This window comes from Electrona antarctica (genome assembly GCF_951216825.1).
Source record: "Electrona antarctica genome assembly, chromosome: 16".
In the NCBI taxonomy this organism is placed as follows: Eukaryota; Metazoa; Chordata; class Actinopteri; order Myctophiformes; family Myctophidae; genus Electrona; species Electrona antarctica.
In genome coordinates this window covers 38,604,482-38,624,939 of record NC_136797.1, presented here as the reverse complement: position 1 = coordinate 38,624,939, position 20,458 = coordinate 38,604,482, and the positions used below count along the sequence as shown (strand labels likewise).

Sequence of the window (20,458 nt, the reverse complement as noted above, 5' to 3'; positions counted from 1 at the left end):
CCGTGTTTGTGCCGCTTAGTTTGAGCACTCACAATAATTAACAATCCCAGGGCTTTGTTCGTTGGCAGTGAGGCATCACTTCCTCATCAAACATTCACACACACACACACACACACACACACACACACACACACACACACACACACACACACACACGCGTGCACATGTACACACAAGAATATAAGAATACACAGTGTGTGTCTTGCCTCTCTCTGAGATGACATGACATTTTTACAAATCTTTGATGTTGAATGGATACAGAGCTCGCCTTTGGAAGCAGAAGGTCCCAGGTTCAATTCCTGGCCCTGGCAATGTGTCGAGGTGTCCCTGAGCAAGACACTTAACCCCTAACGCAGAATTTCCCATGTACGTGCGATGAAATGGGTCTAATTATTACTTGTTTATTATTCTACAATCTACAGTATAATGACATGCACAAGACAGGAAGGCCAGGTTGAAAGTGGTGACAAATGACCAATGAATAGGCCTTTACCCAGCTTCTGCTAGGCTAGGGCCAACTGTATATTATCCGCCAGGGCTCATACGTTGGTCCGACGTACTAACAGTCCAACATGCAACGGTCCGACGCATGCGTGGCTGGTTAAGACTCATGGCTCCCAGCATGCGTTTGTGGTTAGAACTCACCATGACTTCCCTGTGAGGTTAGGGTTTGGGGTAGCCGTAGGGTGTCGGACTAATGTTTTACCCAGTGTCATGCTATGCTAGGCTAGGGCCAACTGTATATTACCCACCAACTTCAGAGGCCTGGAAGCAGGCCAGACAGTAATGATATTGGTATTGGATGGTTAGTGGAGCTCCTTCTCTTTTGTTCTGATTAACACCACTGCCAACCTTAGCGGTGGTAGTGTGGTCTATTGTCTCTTTCTCAAATGATAACGCTCATCACCATTCTTGCTCTCACAGCCTCTTTTGTATTGCACATGTAATGTATGGCCTATGTGACCAGTTTGAAAGAGGATTCAAAATAGGATTTCATGGAAAGCCAACACTACAGTTGACTTTCAACGTGGCATGCCTACAGTATTTTGGGCATGTCATTATACAGTAGGCGTGCATTTCAAAAATAGCATAAATAGCTGATCTACAAGCTTGCAGATTGGCTATTTTCATTAGTTTCTTTATAAAATAACGCTTAAAGGAGTAGTTCACCTCACTAATTTTCTATCAATTGCACACCCCATGAAACCTTGAATTCATGGCGATGTTTTTCTTTTGTTTTTGTCACATTCCTGACCCAATAATGTGATGGCCGGCGGTAAGATGCTAATGTCTAGTAGGAGACTCAAATGCAGGTTCATTGAGACTCCACCATCCATCCATCCATCTTCAACCGCTTATCTGTAGTCGGGTCGCAGGGGCAACAGCTCCACCAGAGTGCTCCAGACTTCCCTCTCCAGAGCAACATTAGTGACTTCCTCCTGGGGGATCCCGAGACGTTCCAAGGCCAGTGAGTCGATGTGTTTCCTCCAACTGCGCCTTGGTCTGCCCCGGGGTCTCCTCCCAGTGGGACGTGCCTCGAGGATCTCCCTAGGGAGACGCCCGAGAGGCATCCTAACCAGATGCCCGAACCACCTGTTTGATGGGTTCATCATTCTTGTACTCCCTGTACTATCTACTTAGAAGCTGTGTTTGTTACACATTAGTGTTTTGGTGAGATTTTAGAGCCATTTCCAGCCAGCCTCAAGCTCATGTTCAACAAACATTTGCTTTTGTTTGCAATTGTACAGTGTATTCATGTATTTACATAACCAAAAGGGAACAGAGCCATCTCTGCTTAAGCCAACACAGCAACATAAACATTAAAGTATGATCTCATCAAGCCCTGTAGCACCAAAAGATGAGATAACGTGGTGAGATGACAAGATTAGCGATTTTTACAGTCACCAGTGGCGTGCACAGACATTTAGAGGGGCAGGTGCTCAAGTTAAAAAAGGGCACCTTGTGCAGCGCGTGGAACCGGCCGGTTGCCTTAATCCATTTTGGGCAGGAACCACTTTTGGTGTTAGCATTATGTTATGCTTTAGCTATTGAAAAATAGCAGATCTACAAGCTCATAGCGCGCCACCGAGTGGCGCGCTACGAGCTTGTAGGTCTGCTATTTTTTTTAAATCGAAAAAATAAAAATAAAAGTTTTTTTTTTTTTTTTTTTTCAAAAGGGCACATTGCCAAAAGGGCAGGGGGTGCTCTAGCACCCCCTAGTGTCTATCTGTGCACGCCACTGACAGTCACATTTATACCTTGGATTTGGGCCTAGAAACCTTCTGAGTGATTCTTTTCATCTTTCATCACAGTAGAGTATACATAAAACATAAAGTGGTAAAAGGAAAGCTAATCCTTTCGTTTCTTACAACTAAAAACTTGAAATGAACCAAGTCATGTCAGGATAAAACATATAAATGTATACATTTCACTGTTGCTCCAGTAAAACGAATTAATGTCTTAATCCATTATTCTTTATTCATTTATGGTTTTGTGTAACTCTGAGAGTGTACCACTGGAACCAAATCGACCCGCAATGTACAATTGTAACCAAATCGACCCTTACGAGTCCATTTGGTTACATTTGTACACTCAGTGGAGTAAAAAATAAACAGTGGACTGGAGACTTTACTGTGTCAAATGTGTTTGTTTGTGTGTGACTGTGACGTAACTGCTACAAAGCATGAACCGAGGAACGGACAGTGTTTGATGAATCGCTGAGATCCCCCGCCTCTCTTAGGAGGTCGTTTATTGGCGTCAGTTAACAGGACCAAGGAGACATGTCACAAATAATATCCCTCACCAGCCCAAATGCCAGCACCCCCCCCGCCCCCCCACCCCCCCTTGCACAACACACCCATGCCACGTCTAAAAATAGACTGTCTTTGCTCATCATCAGTGTAGTTTTCACTTCAGGGGCACGTTTGCTGTGTGTGTGTGTGTGTGTGTGTGTGTGTGTGTGTGTGTGTGTGTGTGTGTGTGTGTGTGTGTGTGTGTGTGTGTGTGTGTGTGTGTGTGTGTGTGTGTGTGTGTGTGTGTGTGTGTGTGTGTGTGTGTGTGTGTGTGTGTGTGTGTGTGTGTGTGTGTGTGTGTGTGTGTGTGTGTGCGCGCGCGCACGCCCAATCATCCCTCACTTCTTTCTTTTGTTATTGTGACATCACGGCATGCGTCTGTTAACCACTTCCTTTCTGTCTTTTTTTTAAAAAATCCGTTTTAAAATCCGTTTTGCAAGTTGAAGTTGTTCCTTCACTTCCTTGGCTTTGGAGGGGCTGTAAGGTATAGAATTTCGCTAAACGAAAAATGTAACATTCTGTTCCGTTCTATTTGCTCATGTCGTGACTACTAATAATAATACTGTAGGCTGTCTCCTTGTATATAGGAAGGAAGTTGGTCCATCATTTCAAAGCGGTTTCATAAGAGTGTGGCCTCTCGAATTCATTTGACAATCCATTCTTTGTTTTATAATGCTAATCATATATTTCTCATTTGCAGGAAGAAGAAAAGAATTGTGGCTCTGAAGATGCACTCTGGGGTAAGTGGCAAACACTTCAGTACAGTGTTACCAAATCTGACATTCATTCAAGGATACTTGATCTAAATACTATTTATGTTTACCATGTGTTATAATTATACCATGATTACTTATTTTTCATCGTAAAACCTTTCTTGACTATAAATAATTTAAGTGATGTGCTCATAATAACTCAACAATGATTATATTTGATACCAACATTGAAGTCAATAGATCTTATCTTTAATCAATTAAATTATTAATACTAGCAGTCTAATACAGGGATCATCTCCATGCTGGATGATGGTGGACATTTTTGTCAAAATTATATTTTTGCCACGGACGTACAAATGAGCGGACAAATGGGACAATAATATATTTCAGAAACATACTGTAAAGAGCTATAGCCTTAAATGACCTTTACAGGTCTGTAACTCTGATGTGAGTGTGCACATGGAGTGTTATGCAAATTAAAAAAAAGAGAACCAGTGTCCTGGTGGCCTCCCAATGTGCCACAGTGTCGCAGTGAATCAATGTCATACATATTCTGAAGAAAACCTGGAGACTGACATTCAGTAATTGGTAAAAAAAAAATCAGTAAAAAAAATAAGAACATTATAATGTTATGTAAAAAACATTATACATTTGTTTTTTTACACTAACACATTTGTACATTGATGGACCCCTAAGGGTCCATTTGATTCCATTTGGTTGAATTTGTCCACTCACAGAGTTACAGACCAGTAAAGGTCCATTTGGAACCCCCATAGGAATCGTTAAATAAGGGAACCGCTAAGGAATCGGATCGTTAAGAGCGAATTGTTATAATAAGGAACCGGAATCGTTACAATTCTGAAGTATCCATTCCCAACCTTAACCGGTGTGTGGAAATAGCTCTGGTGTGGAAGACCGATGAGATGCAGACGAGACGCAGCATCATTCATGTACAGCATGGGTTCTCAACCCGTGGGTCGCGACCCCTCGGGGGGGTCGCCAAATTATTTTAGGGGGTCCCCAAATTATTTAAAATAAATAAAAAAATAAAAAAATATTTTCACGATTTTTCAAAAATAGCAGACCTACAAGCTCGTAGCTGAGCTTGTAGATCTGCTATTTTTCAATAGCTAAATTATAACAATGCTTAAAACACCAAAAGGGGTTCCCGCCCAAAATGGTTTAAGGTTATTGTAGCAGTCAATTTATATTGGGGGGCGGGGCGGGGCGGGGGTCCCGAGACATTGCCAAAGCATTTCCGGGGGTCCCCGGGCCAAAAACGTTGAGAACCCCTGATGTACAGTACAGGAGCAGGGATCATTCATACAGTACAGCAGCCAGGGAGTGACATTCATATGCACGAGGCCCACAGTGGAGCGGAGGTGTTTAGCGTAATGTAATAGACGGAACGCAGGCTGATTCTGTTAGCTGGCTTCTGCTGATCATCCGATAGGGGAGGTGTACCGACGTGAGTGTGTGCGTGCGTGCGTGTGGGTGGGTGGGTGGAGTACCTATCAACAAGCCATTTCATTGCGAGCATGTGTGTCTGTCTCTGCAGAGAGGGGGGGGCTATACAGAAGATTTTCAGATTATTCGTCTAGGATTACATACTGCATATTTAAATTAATACAGATGTCATAACTGGGCTTACCTTGCTACTATCTTCATGTATCTGTAACTTTTACATCTGTTGCTGTCTGTCTGTCAAAGCAGCAGCCATAGGCTTGTTTAGCGAAGGTTCTTGCTGCTGTTCTCGCCAATATATTGAATTTAGATTTCCCCAGATGTATCTGTATACTAGGCCGAGAGGGTAAATGGTGCATTTATATGGCGCCCTTACAGTGTGCATCCTGCACGCACACACGCACGCACACACGCACGCACCCATTCACAGATGCCGTGTGTGTGTAGTGTACTGTACCTCTACAGTGGAATCCAAAAATAGGTCTATTTGTAAAGCACATTTGTGTTGTTCATCAAGAGCACAAGCACATTGCTTATTCACTGATTTGATAGTCAAAGAGCGAAGGGCCTCGCGGCGGCACGACACAGATGGTTCATTCAAATTCTGTGGATAGTGCAGGTGAGCAAAGACTCACAGACACCATGCAGACGGATACGACATAAGCCTGAGTTATATATTTGGTTGTTTTGAATAGAGTTGTTCCATACCGATATACCAGTGTATATCGGAAAAGCTGCCGACGGCGACACTGCCTAAAATTGCTGTGATTATTGCCAGTCTATGCCATTCCCAGACCATGTAATTTATCACACGATGAGATTTAATGTGCAATAATATTTTTAATTGATTTTGCACTACCGTTTGGGGGCGGCAGTGGCTCAGGGGTAGAGGCTGGTAGAACCATAGATATTAAAAAATAGATGGCCGCTGCAGTTCGGTGGAGCCATGTGTGTTGACGGGAGGGTGGAACAATTCTCACTGGGGGAGGAAGTAAGTGTGGAAGGCACGTTACGTCACAATGCCACTCAAGTGATTACTGGCCAATCAAATCGCTTTTCCGGGACTTACCGTATCAGACCTGAACATGCGCTCTGTGACGGACACTCATGCTTCCGCGCTACTTCGCAAGGAATCTCGGGAACGGCCGGATGGGAGAGTCAACGTTTTTAGTTCGATCCCAGTTCGAACCTGAGCTCCCCCAGAGTTGGTGTCCTTGAGCAAGACGCTGAACACCTAATTGCTCCTGATGATGTACAGGTTGGTGCCTTGGATGGTTTCCTCCACCTATATAAATGCACCATTTACCATTTCCCGTTTTATATTCCGTACAATTTACATTTTTATGAGTCTGTCATTTCGAGTCTGTCATTTCTCGACCGTTTCGGACGGGGGGCGGCTCGCCGGAACCGGGGCAGCACCCTGGGCGCGTTCCTGTGGGTCTGGAAGTTCCGGGGACCCAATGGAGACCCCCACACGGAGTTGCACCACTCAGTTCACACGGGTGTGATTTTTTTACTAACTGCACTTTAACTAATGGAATAATTTTTTTTATCAGTTTTTATCGCACAATTTTGCAACCCATTTTTTCACCCAGTGACAATTATCTAATGTAATCCTGGGCTCTACACTCCCTCTGCCAACCTGGGGAGAGCAACGGACTGACCTCATCCTTCCTTCTGTGCATGAGGAGTCCAAGCCACTTCTTTTCACCTGCGTGGAAGGAACACGTTATCCAACCAGTTCCTTTTCCCTCCATCAGGTGCCCCAGCTGGCCAGGGGGAGGCAGTATAGAGACCAGGATTACTGCATGTCACCAAAAACATGCAGTAATCCTGTATGTTTTAGATTATAGGGTTCCAACGTCTGGCTTTCAGACACGACGTCATACTCTATGGACTTTTAATGGTTGTCTTATTCATGCCCCTCCCCCCCCCCCACACACACACACACCCACAAATAATAATAATAATAAAATTAAATCAGGCCCCACCTTGTAACGCCATGTGACAGTCAAGTCTATGGACTTTTAAATTTGCTTTAAGTAGTGACGTCATATAGCAGCCACACAGTGGGCGCCCCTCACTTCACACAAGTGTGATTTCTTTTATCGAACTGTATCGGATCGTATCGACCGATGACCACTCTTCTGATCAAGCTCATTGAATGATGCTTGATATTATCTGGAGACGCTGGTGGACCTGGTCTGTTTATGTATAGTGAGATTAATAGCGTGTCTGTTAGTCATATACCGTACACATTTACACTAATACACTTGATTTGCTTTTTATTAAATATACGTATGTTTTTTTAATTGGTTTTATTGTTTTCCTACCCTATTGCTCTATTAGGAGCATGCACTTATGGCATATAGGCACTTGGCCTTGGTGGAGAAAAGGAATTAAATGGATGGGGGGGGGGGGGGGGGAAGCAGCATGGAGCAGGGTTTGAGCGAGGAGACGGAGAGGGAATCATTACGGAGCGTAGTTGCATTTATTAACGAGTAGGCCGTGCCCGTCGGACTTCCTGCATCACAACAAAAGCCACCAATCGGGCGGCAGCCTCATGCGTCTCCATGGTAACTAGAGCTTACCCGGTCCTGAGGAGGGCAGTGACGGGGAGAGAGAGAGAGAGAGAGAGAGAGAGAGAGAAGGGAGAAAAACTGAGCGGTGGGTGGATGAGGCAGAGGGGAAGAGAGAGAGGGAGAGACCTGATACTTGCTCCTCTGGTGGGGATTTAAAACATCTGCGTTTATCATCCCTGGCCGGTTGGTTGTTTGAGTGAGATTTGCAGACAGCCTCTGACAGACGGCAGCTTTCACAGCAGAGAGAGCACCCTGGGCAGTAGCAACGTGGCTACTACTAATAGAACGCCCAAACTGCTACACGTCGTTTTTGTACTTCCGATCAAGATGCGGAATGAATGGCAGCCTCAAACTCAGCGGAACAGCTTCGTCTAGCTGGGTTTAGGTGTTATTTCCTACTGTTAAGGTAAATAATTCTTGCCTTTTTGTTACGTTTGTGAATGCTGTCTTTAGCATGGGAATGTACGGTGCTGCAGCATGTGTGCCTCTCGCTCTCCTCTCTCCCGTGTCTGCGCCGGTTTAACCACATGAACCCTAGCAGCATCCCTGTTCTGAGCATGACATAACAGGCAAACATATGGACAAACATCCAGCAAAAAACGGACACAGCGAAAACGACGCAAATGTTCCTGTGAAAACGGACAATCTATACAAACTGAAACTATTCTATGCTATTTTGCTGTTCTACAACAAAAGTGTACAGGGTTTTTTAAGTGGCTAAAAACACAGGTGGATGAGATGAGATGACGGGAGCGACATGGAGGAAAGGATGCCTGGCTGTTACAGTAAGGTGTTTGACTTGCACTCCGAGTGGCTTAATCCATTGATACCTGGAACGCATCCATGTCACGTTAGCATTAGCGTTTTAAACATTATGTTATAATTTAGCTATTGAAAAATAGCAGATCTACAAGCTCATAGCGCGCCACCGAGTGGCGCGCTATGAACTTGTAGGTCTGCTATTTTTGAAAAATCGTTAAAATGTGCCTCAAATCTTTCCGAAAATTGTCATGATTTAGAAAACTTTTTTTTTTTAAATTTCGACGTCAGGCCTGAATGGGTTAAAACCGTAAATGGAGGAGAGATGCAACCATAATTGTGCTTTCGAGGATATATATAGCATAGACTCTGTTACACAGTAGAGAGGTGGGGTGGGTGGGATTACATATACACATACAGGACGCAATGTGCTGCTTGCTTTTACTTGCTTTTGTGGCGTGCAGGCAAATACTGAACATCATTATTTGTTATCTGTCACGACAAACGCTTGTACGTTTTTGTGGCGCTTGCGATGCTGTAATCGATAAGTTCACCACTAATGATGTTTGCGGCACGCACTAATCCCATAAGGATTGGGTGCATGGGGGACTCTCCGTTTGCTGTCCATCTGATGGAGCGAGCCAACCGCGGTGTGCAACATGTTTTGAACTAACACCGGGAAATCACACGTGTCACTTTGGATTTTAGCCACTTTAACAGAATTTTTACACTTTGGCTTTTCCTATATATATATATATATATATATATATATATATATATATATATATATATTTAAGCAAACATTTTTTACTCAAAACTTTGCTTCTGGGGGGGTCTCTGGAACAAAATACCAGGGGGTCCTCAGTTAATATAGAGCGTCACAATGATTTGAACCACTTCAACCATATTTTATACTTTGGCTATTAAAGTGTGTGTGTGTGTGTGTGTGTGTGTGTGTGTGTGTGTGTGTGTGTGTGTGTGTGTGTGTGTGTGTGTGTGTGTGTGTGTGTGTGTGTGTGTGTGTGTGTGTGTGTGTGTGTGTGTGTGTGTGTGACATTGATTGATTGATTGAAAATTGTATTAACAGTTTGCAGAATTACAGTACATTTCAAGCACAAACTCAATACAGTGACAAACTAGTTTGAGATGGGGTATAATTTTGGGTGTCAGATCTTGCAACATACGTTAGGATTTAGAAGACACATTTTTACAATCAACGGGCCTCGGTTCTTCATGGGTTAATGGTGGTGGGGTTGGCCGATTGTCATGTGCGGCACGATCAGTCGCCTTTCGTTCGTTCCTGGCCGTTGTACGCCCGTGGCAGCGCGTTGGCTGGCTGGGGAAATCACCCAGAATGCATAGTAAATCCTCCATTAACTCTGAGAATATACAGTTTTAGGTTTATATGTAATCTATATAAATGTGAGAGCAGCATACCTCCTGTTTTCTCTGGACTGAATAAATGTACAGAATAAGTACAACGTCCAATCAACAGCCTATATTTGTACGGTACGAGGAGGCACAGTATATGATCAGAGTGTATAGCATAGTACTTGGATGTACAACGGTACTTGATACAGTATGTGATCTACTGTATGTGTATATTGTAGTACTTTGCCTGTTGGCATTATGAACGTGTGTGTTGCTCTGGTGTGTGGTAGACTGCATCCTATTCATCATGCAGTACCAGTATGCTTAAGATCTGAAGAATATTGTAGTACTGTGATCAGTGTATATCCTGCCATGGTAAGAAAGAAAATGTCCGAAGGCCTGCCAAGGATCCTGTTTGCACAGATAGTGTGTAGGCAAACCTTTTTGCCTACACACTTTCGTTTTAGCGTTTTATTTTTATTTGTATACAAAATGTTAGTGATTTCTTTATTATATTATAGTCCTACTAGTCCTCAGGAACTTACAGCTGGCCACAGAGGATCACAGGATCTACACCTGGATACTAGGGGGCTGCCATACTGTGTGTTGTAGGCTCAATAGAGCGTCGCAGTCCCGCCTCCTACCCTGGACCAGGAAATGAAACCCAATGCATTTTCCTCATAGACATTTCTTAAAGTATTTATTTAAAGACGGTTACGCCGCGGACAAAGCCAACTCGAGTCGTGACAACTCATGACAACACAAACAATATTTTGGACCAAACAAATAATTACAAAGAAGAAAAACAACAAAAAAAGTGTTGTAACCTGCCGTTTTTTTCTTCTTTCTAATTATTTGTTTGGTCCAAAATATTGTTTGTGTTGTCATGAGTTGTCACGACTCGAGTTGGCTTTGTCCGCGGCGTAACCGTCTTTAAATAAATACTTTAAGAAATGTCTATGAGGAAAATGCATTGGGTTTCATTTCCTGGTCCAGGGTAGGAGGCGGGACTGCGACGCTCAATAGAGAGTATGCACACGCTCACTTTTCCACCGAGACACGCCCCCTCATGTAGGCAAAACATTGAGCAGCATGGAGTGTTGGAAATCACTCAACGGTCCTGACAGGTGGTATACCTGTTTCTAATTGACGCTAACGAGCGCTTCCTGACACTTTAAAATAATCACCTGCACGGAATGTCTATCTATGTTGGATTTTTCAACAAAAACTTGGCAAATAGAAAGAGGATAATTCAAGCTTTCCGTACAGCTACAATGTTGGTGAGTTTAACAATGTTTAATACAACCATTCAAATTCTTTATGGATGTATGGGCTGTCAAGGGCAGAAAGTAGTTTTTTGCTTACTCACGGGCAGATGAAACGATGCAGACGCGTTGTGAGTTGATTTGAAGCAGCTACACGCATCTTTGCAACGTCATGTCGCTGGCTTCTATTGACAATGAATGGTAAACTGCATTGTTTAATCTGCCCGTGTGAATGCAACATAACTTCTGGGTACGATTATGTCACGCGCATAGCCTCTATACGTAAGTTTGTGACCTCCCACTTCACATTCAACATAAAATAGCAGATGCTGTACATCTGCTATTTTAAAAAAGCTAACATGTTTGGAAGATTTAAGAATAATCATTTGCTTGTTAACGCAAATCTTCTCTTCTGGGCAGGTCCCTGGGGGGGGGAGTAGTCCATGGCCAAATACACGTAATTTTTGGGGTCCTCGACAGGAAGACTTTTGAGACCCAGTGCAGTACTGGGGCTAGTAGTGTTCTGCTCATTAGTGGTGACTGAACCATAACCTGTGTGTGTTGCTGCTGGGTATGCAACACAATATGTACAGTGGAAATGCAATACACACACACACACACACACACACACACACACACACACACACACACACACACACACACACACACACAGTGAATAACGTGTACATAGTATCATATATTGTGCACAGTATGTGCAGTGTACATAGTGCACACATTTATACATATGTACATTTATACGTACATTTATATACACATTTATACGTACTAATTTATATTTGACTCGCTCTGGTACAATTTTAATTACGATGTTTGTTTTCTTGTCCTCTCTTGATTGATTACCTGTGAGACAGACAGACAGACAGGTTCAATTAGCATGGCCCTGAAGGTGGATGATAAACTGTTAAGTCATGCAATATCGCTGGTCCTAGTCGTGGCGCATGCACACACGCACACACAGGCACAGAAATGGCTTTGATGTGCTGATTCACCGCAGCTTGTTTAGAGCTGATGAAAGAGAAATGCATGGCTGTCCTGAATGTCCATACTGTCTGACTGTGTTTTGGCTTAATGGGGCTTTTTATGTCTGTATGTATTTACTTTATCAGGCTTTTGTTTATGGGCTTATGGTTTACGGCATGTCAAGTGGTCATATAGCGTGCTTATGAAATGTAGGTTGTCGGAGATCTTAGATTAAAGCACAGAACAGACGGAATATGTTGTTGATAAAGAAGAGACACGTGGTTTTATTTGCAAGCTTAGCTAGCAGCATGATACCGCTTAAACCCTTTACTTAGATGACAGTATTCCCAAGGGCTATAGCCTACACAGTATATACTATCTGGCTAATCCAACCAAGATTAAACCAGTGAGGTCATGTGACTGACTCCTGCTCAACTCGTCTATCGGCAGCTCCTCATTTTTGAGGGGCGCTAGCCCCTCCTATATACAGGTTTAATGTTTGTTTTTAGTTCAATGTTTGTTTTAAAAACGCCATTGACAAAGAAGGGAACATTTACATCATCTTGTCCCTAACACAAACGTTAAATGCCATTAACAATAAAGAGAATTTAATGTTATTTTGTCACCGTTTGTTTTCCATCACCATTACATCCCCTAATCATAGCAACATGAGTTAGACTTTAATATATTAGCGCCCCTCACTTCACACTGGTGTGATTTTTGAGCGGTGCCTCCGCTCCATTACGGAGCTATGTCCGTCCGTATCTGTATGTATGTCCGTATGGCGTATGTCCATATGTATGTCCGAGCACGGAAAGCTGCAACACCCAAAGTGGCCAGTACAGTACAGCACAGAGTACACTACAGTACGAGCCCTGGGCCGTTCCTGGGGCTCTGGATGTTCCGGGGACCCCCACACAGACCCCCCCGGGGACCCCCACATGGTAACTCTGTCATTTCTCGACCGTTGTGGACGTGGGGCGGCTCGCCGGAACCAGCCTGGCACCCTGGGCGCGTTCCTGGGGGTCTGGATGCTCCGGGGACCCCCGCACAGTACAATACAGTAGAGTACAGTAACTATAACAATACATTTATTGTTATAGTTGCACCGCTCAGTTCACACAGGTGTGATTTTTGTATTTGTATGGGTGGTGTCTGGTGTTTTACTGTCTTTGTGATATTTTTGTCATTTTGTCAATATTAGTTAAATATTCACAGATTGCAGATCAACAGGCTGTTGCAGATCAAACATCTTTGACAAATGGGTCGTTCAAGAGGCATGAAACCATAGGCTGATTCAGTAGTTTGTTTTCCAGTGTTTCCATGTTAAAAACCACAGTGTAGCTGGCAGGGTGTGCTAGATTGAGTGTGACTGTACCAAGCGTAGACGGTAGTTGACAGTGTTGTTAAATGCACCTAAAATCTAACGCACCCATTATGAATTGTATTAGCTGCAGCTGCGTTGCTGACATTTCGGTGTACTGTAGACTGATGCAGCCTGGCAGGCATGTTTTTTCCCTGCTGTAGTTTTTGAACTGAACCCGCCTGGACAACAAACTAGAAAAGTAGACTTTTAACGTGCTCTCTTTTTTTATTTATAGTTTAAATAGGAACTGAAATGAGAAATGTATGTTTTGTAATAACCTAAAACAAAATAAATAGTAATAAAGGAACAAATAATTGTAGTGTCGTAAAAGTACAATATATGTCTCTGAGAGGTATAGTGGAGTACAAGTAAAAGTACTGCAAATTGGACGTACTCCAGTAAAGTAAAAAATAGCACAGTACTTGAGTAAATGTATTGGTGACATGACACTGATCGTAGGTCTCTAGAGGTGCACGTGCTGGCAGAGGCGTGGCCGTGGATCAGTGCACACACACCGTGCACACACCGTGCACACACCGTGCACAAGTCTCTCAGGAACAGCCTCTGTTACTTTCTGACCGCCCGGCACACTGCATAGTTCCTGCACACGACCAAATGAAGGGACCTGCTTATCGCACGGCTAGTATACAGACAAACGACTGTCTCTCTCTGATTCTCTCTCTCTCTCTCTCTCTCTCTCTCTCTCTGATTCTCTCTCTGATTCTCTCTCCCTCTGTCTCTCTCCCTCTCTGTTGGGATTTAGGTTGGCTGAGCATTATGGGCAAGTCACTGGGTCACTGGATTACCTTGTAATAGATCTGGAGCAGGGATGTTGAGCCGCGACGCACCAGGACACACATGAGAAGTAGCTTACTAGTAAGTAAATGCTATGTAAATTAAGAAGAATGTTGGCAGACAAAACGGTGGACTAGTTGGTGTTGTTGGTGTAGGTGCTCTGATATTGTTTTTCAGGTTTAAAGAAAAATTGTTTAAAAGTTAAAGCTTAATGTTAGTGCACTTTCCATCCAACCTAGGAGAGAGAACACCACAGAGACCGTTTATCAGCTTGTGTTCCGGTTCTAGTTGTGTGTTCATTTGTTTCTTTCGTCACTTCCAATTTCACTTGTTTGTCCTTTTATCCTGTGTGAGTTCTCTCTCCTGAATGGATGAAATTGCTATCCTGACCTGAAAGTGTATTTTCTGTTTGCTAAAGAGCTGTAGAGACGAGGAAACCACTAACATCTTTGGCTCAGGTCACCCCTGTAAATTGTTTCATCCACGGCACCCTTGAATTACATTGCGTCAGGGCACCCTAGGGTGCCATGGCACCCACCTTGAGAAACCCTGCTCTGCTGCTGTAGTACTTACAGAGGTACAGTATGAAGCTGATGATGAGCCACAGCATGACGTTACAGAATGAGAGAGTAGTAGAGGCTAGGCTAAGAGCAGAGGTGACATTTAGCAAACGGCAGCAAATAAGAGCAGTACAGATGCGCTTGCTCGCCCCGATAGTACAGATGGAGAAGTGCTGTATGGAGAAGGACTTACGGACTTACAAACGTCTTTTTTGTGGACCTAGAGACGGTATATAGGGTGCCAAGGAGAAATGTTCTGTCCTTTTTTCGCTGATGAAAACTAAATAAAAAACGAAATAAAAACAAAGCTTAGATGACTAAAACTAAGACTAAATATACTGACAATTTCATCAACAAATAAAAAGTAGACTAACATGTTAGGGTGGGACTAGTGGAGAAGAGATTCAGTAGAACTAAAAGACAAGTCATTGTGTTGCGCTCGGTGTTGCACTCTGAAAATAGCAGATCCACAAACTCACAGCGTGCTGCAACGTGTTGTGAAATGTGCAAAATGCAACCAAGTGTAAAATCAGGCATGTACAGTAGCTTTCCCCCTGCCGTTGTTGGAGATATTTCATCTTGTAGTGTTCATGCCTTCACTGAGTACCTGCAGATCACTGATAGGCTCTCAAAGCCTGTATCTGCACAAAGAATTACGCCACCATCAAGGCTTGATTGATTGAAGAATGTATTAACAGATTGGAGCATTACCTGCCAAAATGCATTCAAACTGTACATTTAGTCGACTGAAATCTTATGACATTTAGTTGACTAGTACAACTACCAACAGTAAAACATATGACTAAAACTAAATTAAATTTTATTCAAAAGACTACTACATAAAAACTTGCTCTCAAAATCAGCAGTGCGAGAGAGATGAGGTATTGCATGAGGAAGTCAGAAGTGGCAGAGAAACATAAACAAAAAGAAGACACTGCTATGTTTCCCCGGGAGGTACAGACTACAGACGAACGAGGAAAATACATCCAAGCAAGGCACTCTCTCCTGGCTTCACCATCGTGACATTTTGCTTGACGATTAATCGTTGCACAAATAATCGGGATTGACGATTTGATCGTGTTCTTGGCATTGAACATTGGTTCAAAGATTATGAATACAATATAAGTTATGTCTGGCTTTCAGGATTCGTAAACAAAAAGTCCACAGGGCAGATTTGGCAAATAGCCTAAATATACTGTACAAATAAATCAAATGAATGACATAATTAATGTTGACATGGCCAGGTACAAGCTTGTAGACCCGCCATTTGGAAATGGCCTATGGCTATTTATTTGGAAATGTATGACAATGATTTCAACAATTATGACGATTATGCAAAAGAATTGTGATTATCTCAAATATTTGCGAGTAGGCGATTTATGTAATATTTCTTGTGACAGACCTACTGTATATGTGTCGACCACTCAAGTCTTAGTCAGGATCTTGTTAGTCTGGTAAATGGTAAATGGTGCATTTATATAGTGCCTTTATCCAAGATGCTTTACATAGATTGTGCATTTCATTCACCCATAAACAGCTATTATATTAGGGGTTCAGCGTCTTGCTCAAGGACACTTCAGATTGTTGCCCAAGAACACTTTGACACTAACTCTGGGGGAGTCCGGGATTGAACTCATGGGAACCTTCTGGTTCGCAAGCGGCCACTCTACCCCAATCCACTGCCGCCCTGCAGTTTGCAGTCTGTACTACTGAGGAAACAAAGCAGAATGTCTTGGACTCCTTTTGTTTATATAGGTGTACAGTATGTTTATATACAGTAGGTGTACAGTAGGGGTGGGCAACTGGCGGCCCGGGGGCCACATGCGGCCCCCACCTTCACTTAATGCGGCCCGCATGTTAATATCAGAATACTGATATAGTATTTATTTCAGCTGTTACAATTCCAAACCCGCTTTAATTACTTCATGACTAGTATGACTAGTACTTAATGACTATAGTATTAAAATGTTATTGTCTTTTCATAAAAAAAGGTTACTTTTCAGGATTCCAATAAAAAAAATAGCAAAAAGATATTCAGGTTTTCAATTCAAATATAGCAAAAATAGCCGATCTACAAGCTCAAAACGCGTCGCATTGCGACGCGTTTTGAGCTTGTAGATCGGCTACTGCTACGACAGTAATATGCACTACATGTGGCCCTCTGGAGTGAATGTGGAAATATAGTGGCCCTCGCCATCGTCAAAGTTGCCCACCCCTGGTGTACAGTATGCCTACCTGTTCCACTAAACAGCACCTGTCCACTGTTAAATGCAGCGCTTCCTTCTTTTTGTTTTAACTTAACCCATTGAGACCTGCAGGCCAGTTCTACAAATGCCTTCAGTAATTGTGCAAAAGATCCCCAAAATGTACAGTATATATGTATTTGGCCATCTCGGGAGACCTGGGTTCGATTCCCGGGTGTTACACGTGCAAGAGCCGGTGAAGGAGTTTAAATACGTGGACTCAATTGTCCAGAGTGATGGGGGAGTGGAGAGGAGAGAGTGCAGGCAGGGTGGAACGGGTGGAGAAACATGTCAGGAGTGATTTGTCACTAGAAAGGTGGCGGCCAGAGTTAAAGGGATGGCGTATAAGAATGGGAAATGGTGGCGCTGATGAAAAGACATGAGGTTGGAGCTCATAGGCCTATCTCACAGCCCGCTTTCCACGCCCACTTCCGGTAAATAGTGGTGTCTTTAACATGAGCATTTACACGTTTTTTTCTCTGGAGAATCTAAGTACATTTTCTAATGTAAAAATGTGACAGACCAATATTATTATGAAGCAAACAAGATGGTAAATCAGGTCGAACAGATAGAACAAACCTTACCTTGAGAAAACAAAAGTTGTAGACTTCTTAAATTACCTCTGTTAACATGTAGCGTCTATGGAGTGACGTCACGCTATCACCACTAACCCCGAAAGGGGGCGTATTTAGGGGGGCGGGGAAATTCTGTGAGATAGGCTTATTATGAGTGACTGGGAGGGAGGGACCGAGATCGGGAATGACGACAGTGGAGGGACAGCCCGGGTTGGAAGGGTTGGGTGATGATTAAAGCAAAGCACTTTGGCCCTGGTCCTTGTATTATAGAAACAACGGCACAAGTAGCCAGTGTGGTGTGGGGACCTTCCAGTGGAAACAGAGTATGGCAGTGTACTGTTTTATATTGTATATGTATCGTTTGCTGTGGGCAGTATAGATTTTCCATTTGTACGTAACCTGAATTCATATTATCATTTATTTCTTCTTTACTCCTCTTTACTTGACAGGCCCGAGTGACAATGACGTCAGGCTGTTTGCACATGGTGCTTGGGTAGTGCACCTCCACGAGCAAGAGTGCCACACACACACACACACACACACACACACACACACAGACAGACACACAGACACACACACAACCTACCCCATCAAGCACAACCATGTTAATCAAGGAGTACCACATCCCCATGCCGATGAGTGTGGATGAGTATCGGATTGCTCAGCTCTACATGATCCAGGTAAGTTGATTGATTCATTGATTGATTGATTGAAACCTTTATTTCAGGGAAATCCATTGAGACCAGGGTCTCTTTTTCAATGGCACCATGTGTACATGACTTAGAGGCCAGCTAAACATGAAAAGGACTGTTTTTGTCTCAGTGGCTCAATACAAAGGCACAGACACCTTGAGTGACAGACTGGCAAGCCAATCATGAAAAGGCCGCCACTACATTGCGACTACTGCTCTGGGTGATTGTTGACAGGCTGGCGCTTCAAGCCACCTGTAGAAAAAAGTTTCAAAAAACATTGAAACCAACACTGTGACCAGATTTGACTGAGAGCCTGCCATCGCGCAAATTACAACTTTTCACCAGAGGAGAAAAACTTTTTTTTTTTTTTTTTTTTTCAAAATGAGTTTATAGCACAGGCAGACTCTTCACATACTAGAGCATGTCTGAAATAAATGTCAGAGCTGAAATCGACATGTAAATATGAAATAAATGCCCAAACATGTAGCTAGGTGTAATGTTAGAGACCACAGAAGTGAACCTTTCAAGCCTGTTTTCTCAACTCGCTGTTTTCTGCAAGACATTACTCTATAAGCCATATGTCCAAAACTGGTGGGTCAAACTGAACAACCAATATGTCAATTTGAAGCTATGATTCCCTGCTTTCATATGACATGACAAAACGAAAATTCAAAAAAATCCAATGGCAGTCCCTCAGTCAAATTTAGTCACCTGCTTAATATTAAGCTTAATAATTAAGCTTAATACGTAATTAAATCACACCCGGGTGAACTGGATGACCGTAGCAACCATGGTCATTTTTTCTGCACAAAAAAGGCCAGTTGTGAAATCACATCCGGGTGTGATTTCATTACGTCAGATCAGAGCTGATCAGGCTATATAATACCTTACCTTATATAATAATAATGATTTCATTACGTCAGACATTACGTCAGACCACAGCTGATCATGCTATATAAAACCTTACACCACTCAGTTCACACGGGTGTGATTTTTTAATTGCAAAAGAAACAAGGACATCTAGCTTCAACTTTTCTTGACATTCCATACATATGGAGCATACACACCCAAAGGCTGTATCTCCCAGCTTATTAAACGGTAAATGGTGCAGTTATATAGAGATTTTATCCAAAGCGCTTTACACAGATTGTGCATTACATTCACCCATTCTCACACACATTCACACACCGATGGCGGAGGAAACCATGCAAGGCACCAACCTGCACATCGGGAGCAATTAGGGGTTCAGAGTCTTGCTCTGCCGGCCACTCTACCCCTGAGCCACTGCCGCCCCTAGCTACTATAGCTATAGGCACCATCAGCATAACCTTATCTTGAGATCTGGTACTGTGACTTGATGTATTGATTTCTAATAGTTCTGTGAAAAGAACTAATTGATTGACTGATTGATTGATGTTTTTTATGACAGACAGTGAAAAGATTTAGTGAAGAGGCTGAAAAAAGACAGGGGCCTATTATAGAGCCCAGGGGAACCTCGGTCAACGACCTAACACAGGGGGTTCAAGTGGTCATGGTAGGACAGGGCAGGGTCAAGAGGTCAACACCTGCTGCTACCATATGTCTTCTGGGTGGGTTGGGTTTCACTTTGTTCTCTCTCGCACGCACGCACGCACGCACGCACGCACGCACGCACGCACGCACGCACACACACACTTTTCTTCTTTTTTTTACTAGTTGACTAGTTGAATAGTCGACTTGTTGCTTAAAGCCCTAACACACACACACACACATGCACACTGCAAACAGTGCTGTCCATGGTTCTGAATTTATACATTACACACACCCACTCATTTAATATTTAGTGCAAATTAGGTGTTCAAATTAATCATTAACCATTGTCTTACCTTAATGCAGCAATATGCAACGTTTCGTCTTGGCATCAATGATATCTTCTGCTTTATGTTTGTCTGTTAGATCACGTTCAATGTGAACCAGACTTGACAGTCTCTCCTTGAGCATGTTTGTTCTTAGCCAGTTTCGGATGTGCGTCATCGCTGAGAAAGATGGTTCGCAAGTCGCGGTGCCGACGGGCGATGACGGAGCCAAACAAAAATGTTTTTCGTAATTTGGATAATGTCCAGACACAAGTTCCATTCTGATGTCTTCAGTGGATCTGTTTGTGTTGACACCATTGTCATTTCAGTCAGTGCGAGTTTAGCAGTGGCGTGCACAGATAGACACTAGGGGGTGCTAGAGCACCCCCTGCCCTTTTGGCAATGTGCCCTTTTGATTTTTCAAAAATAGCAGACCTACAAGTTCATAGCGCGCCACTCGGTGGC

General features: G+C 43.1%; 1 protein-coding gene across 1 annotated transcript in view; it reads left to right on the top strand.

Moving 5' to 3' along the window:
- The window catches only part of pitpnm2 (phosphatidylinositol transfer protein, membrane-associated 2), a gene marked incomplete at its 3' end in the record, with an annotated part of 93,646 nt that overhangs the window by 5,786 nt on the left and 67,402 nt on the right, over positions 1-20,458 (top strand). The window contains exons 2-3 of the mRNA XM_079525149.1: positions 3,493-3,532; positions 17,916-18,146. Of these exons, the coding sequence (XP_079381275.1) occupies positions 18,069-18,146 (78 nt within the window). The 5' untranslated portion in view covers positions 3,493-3,532; positions 17,916-18,068. The remainder of the gene's footprint in view (positions 1-3,492; positions 3,533-17,915; positions 18,147-20,458) is intronic.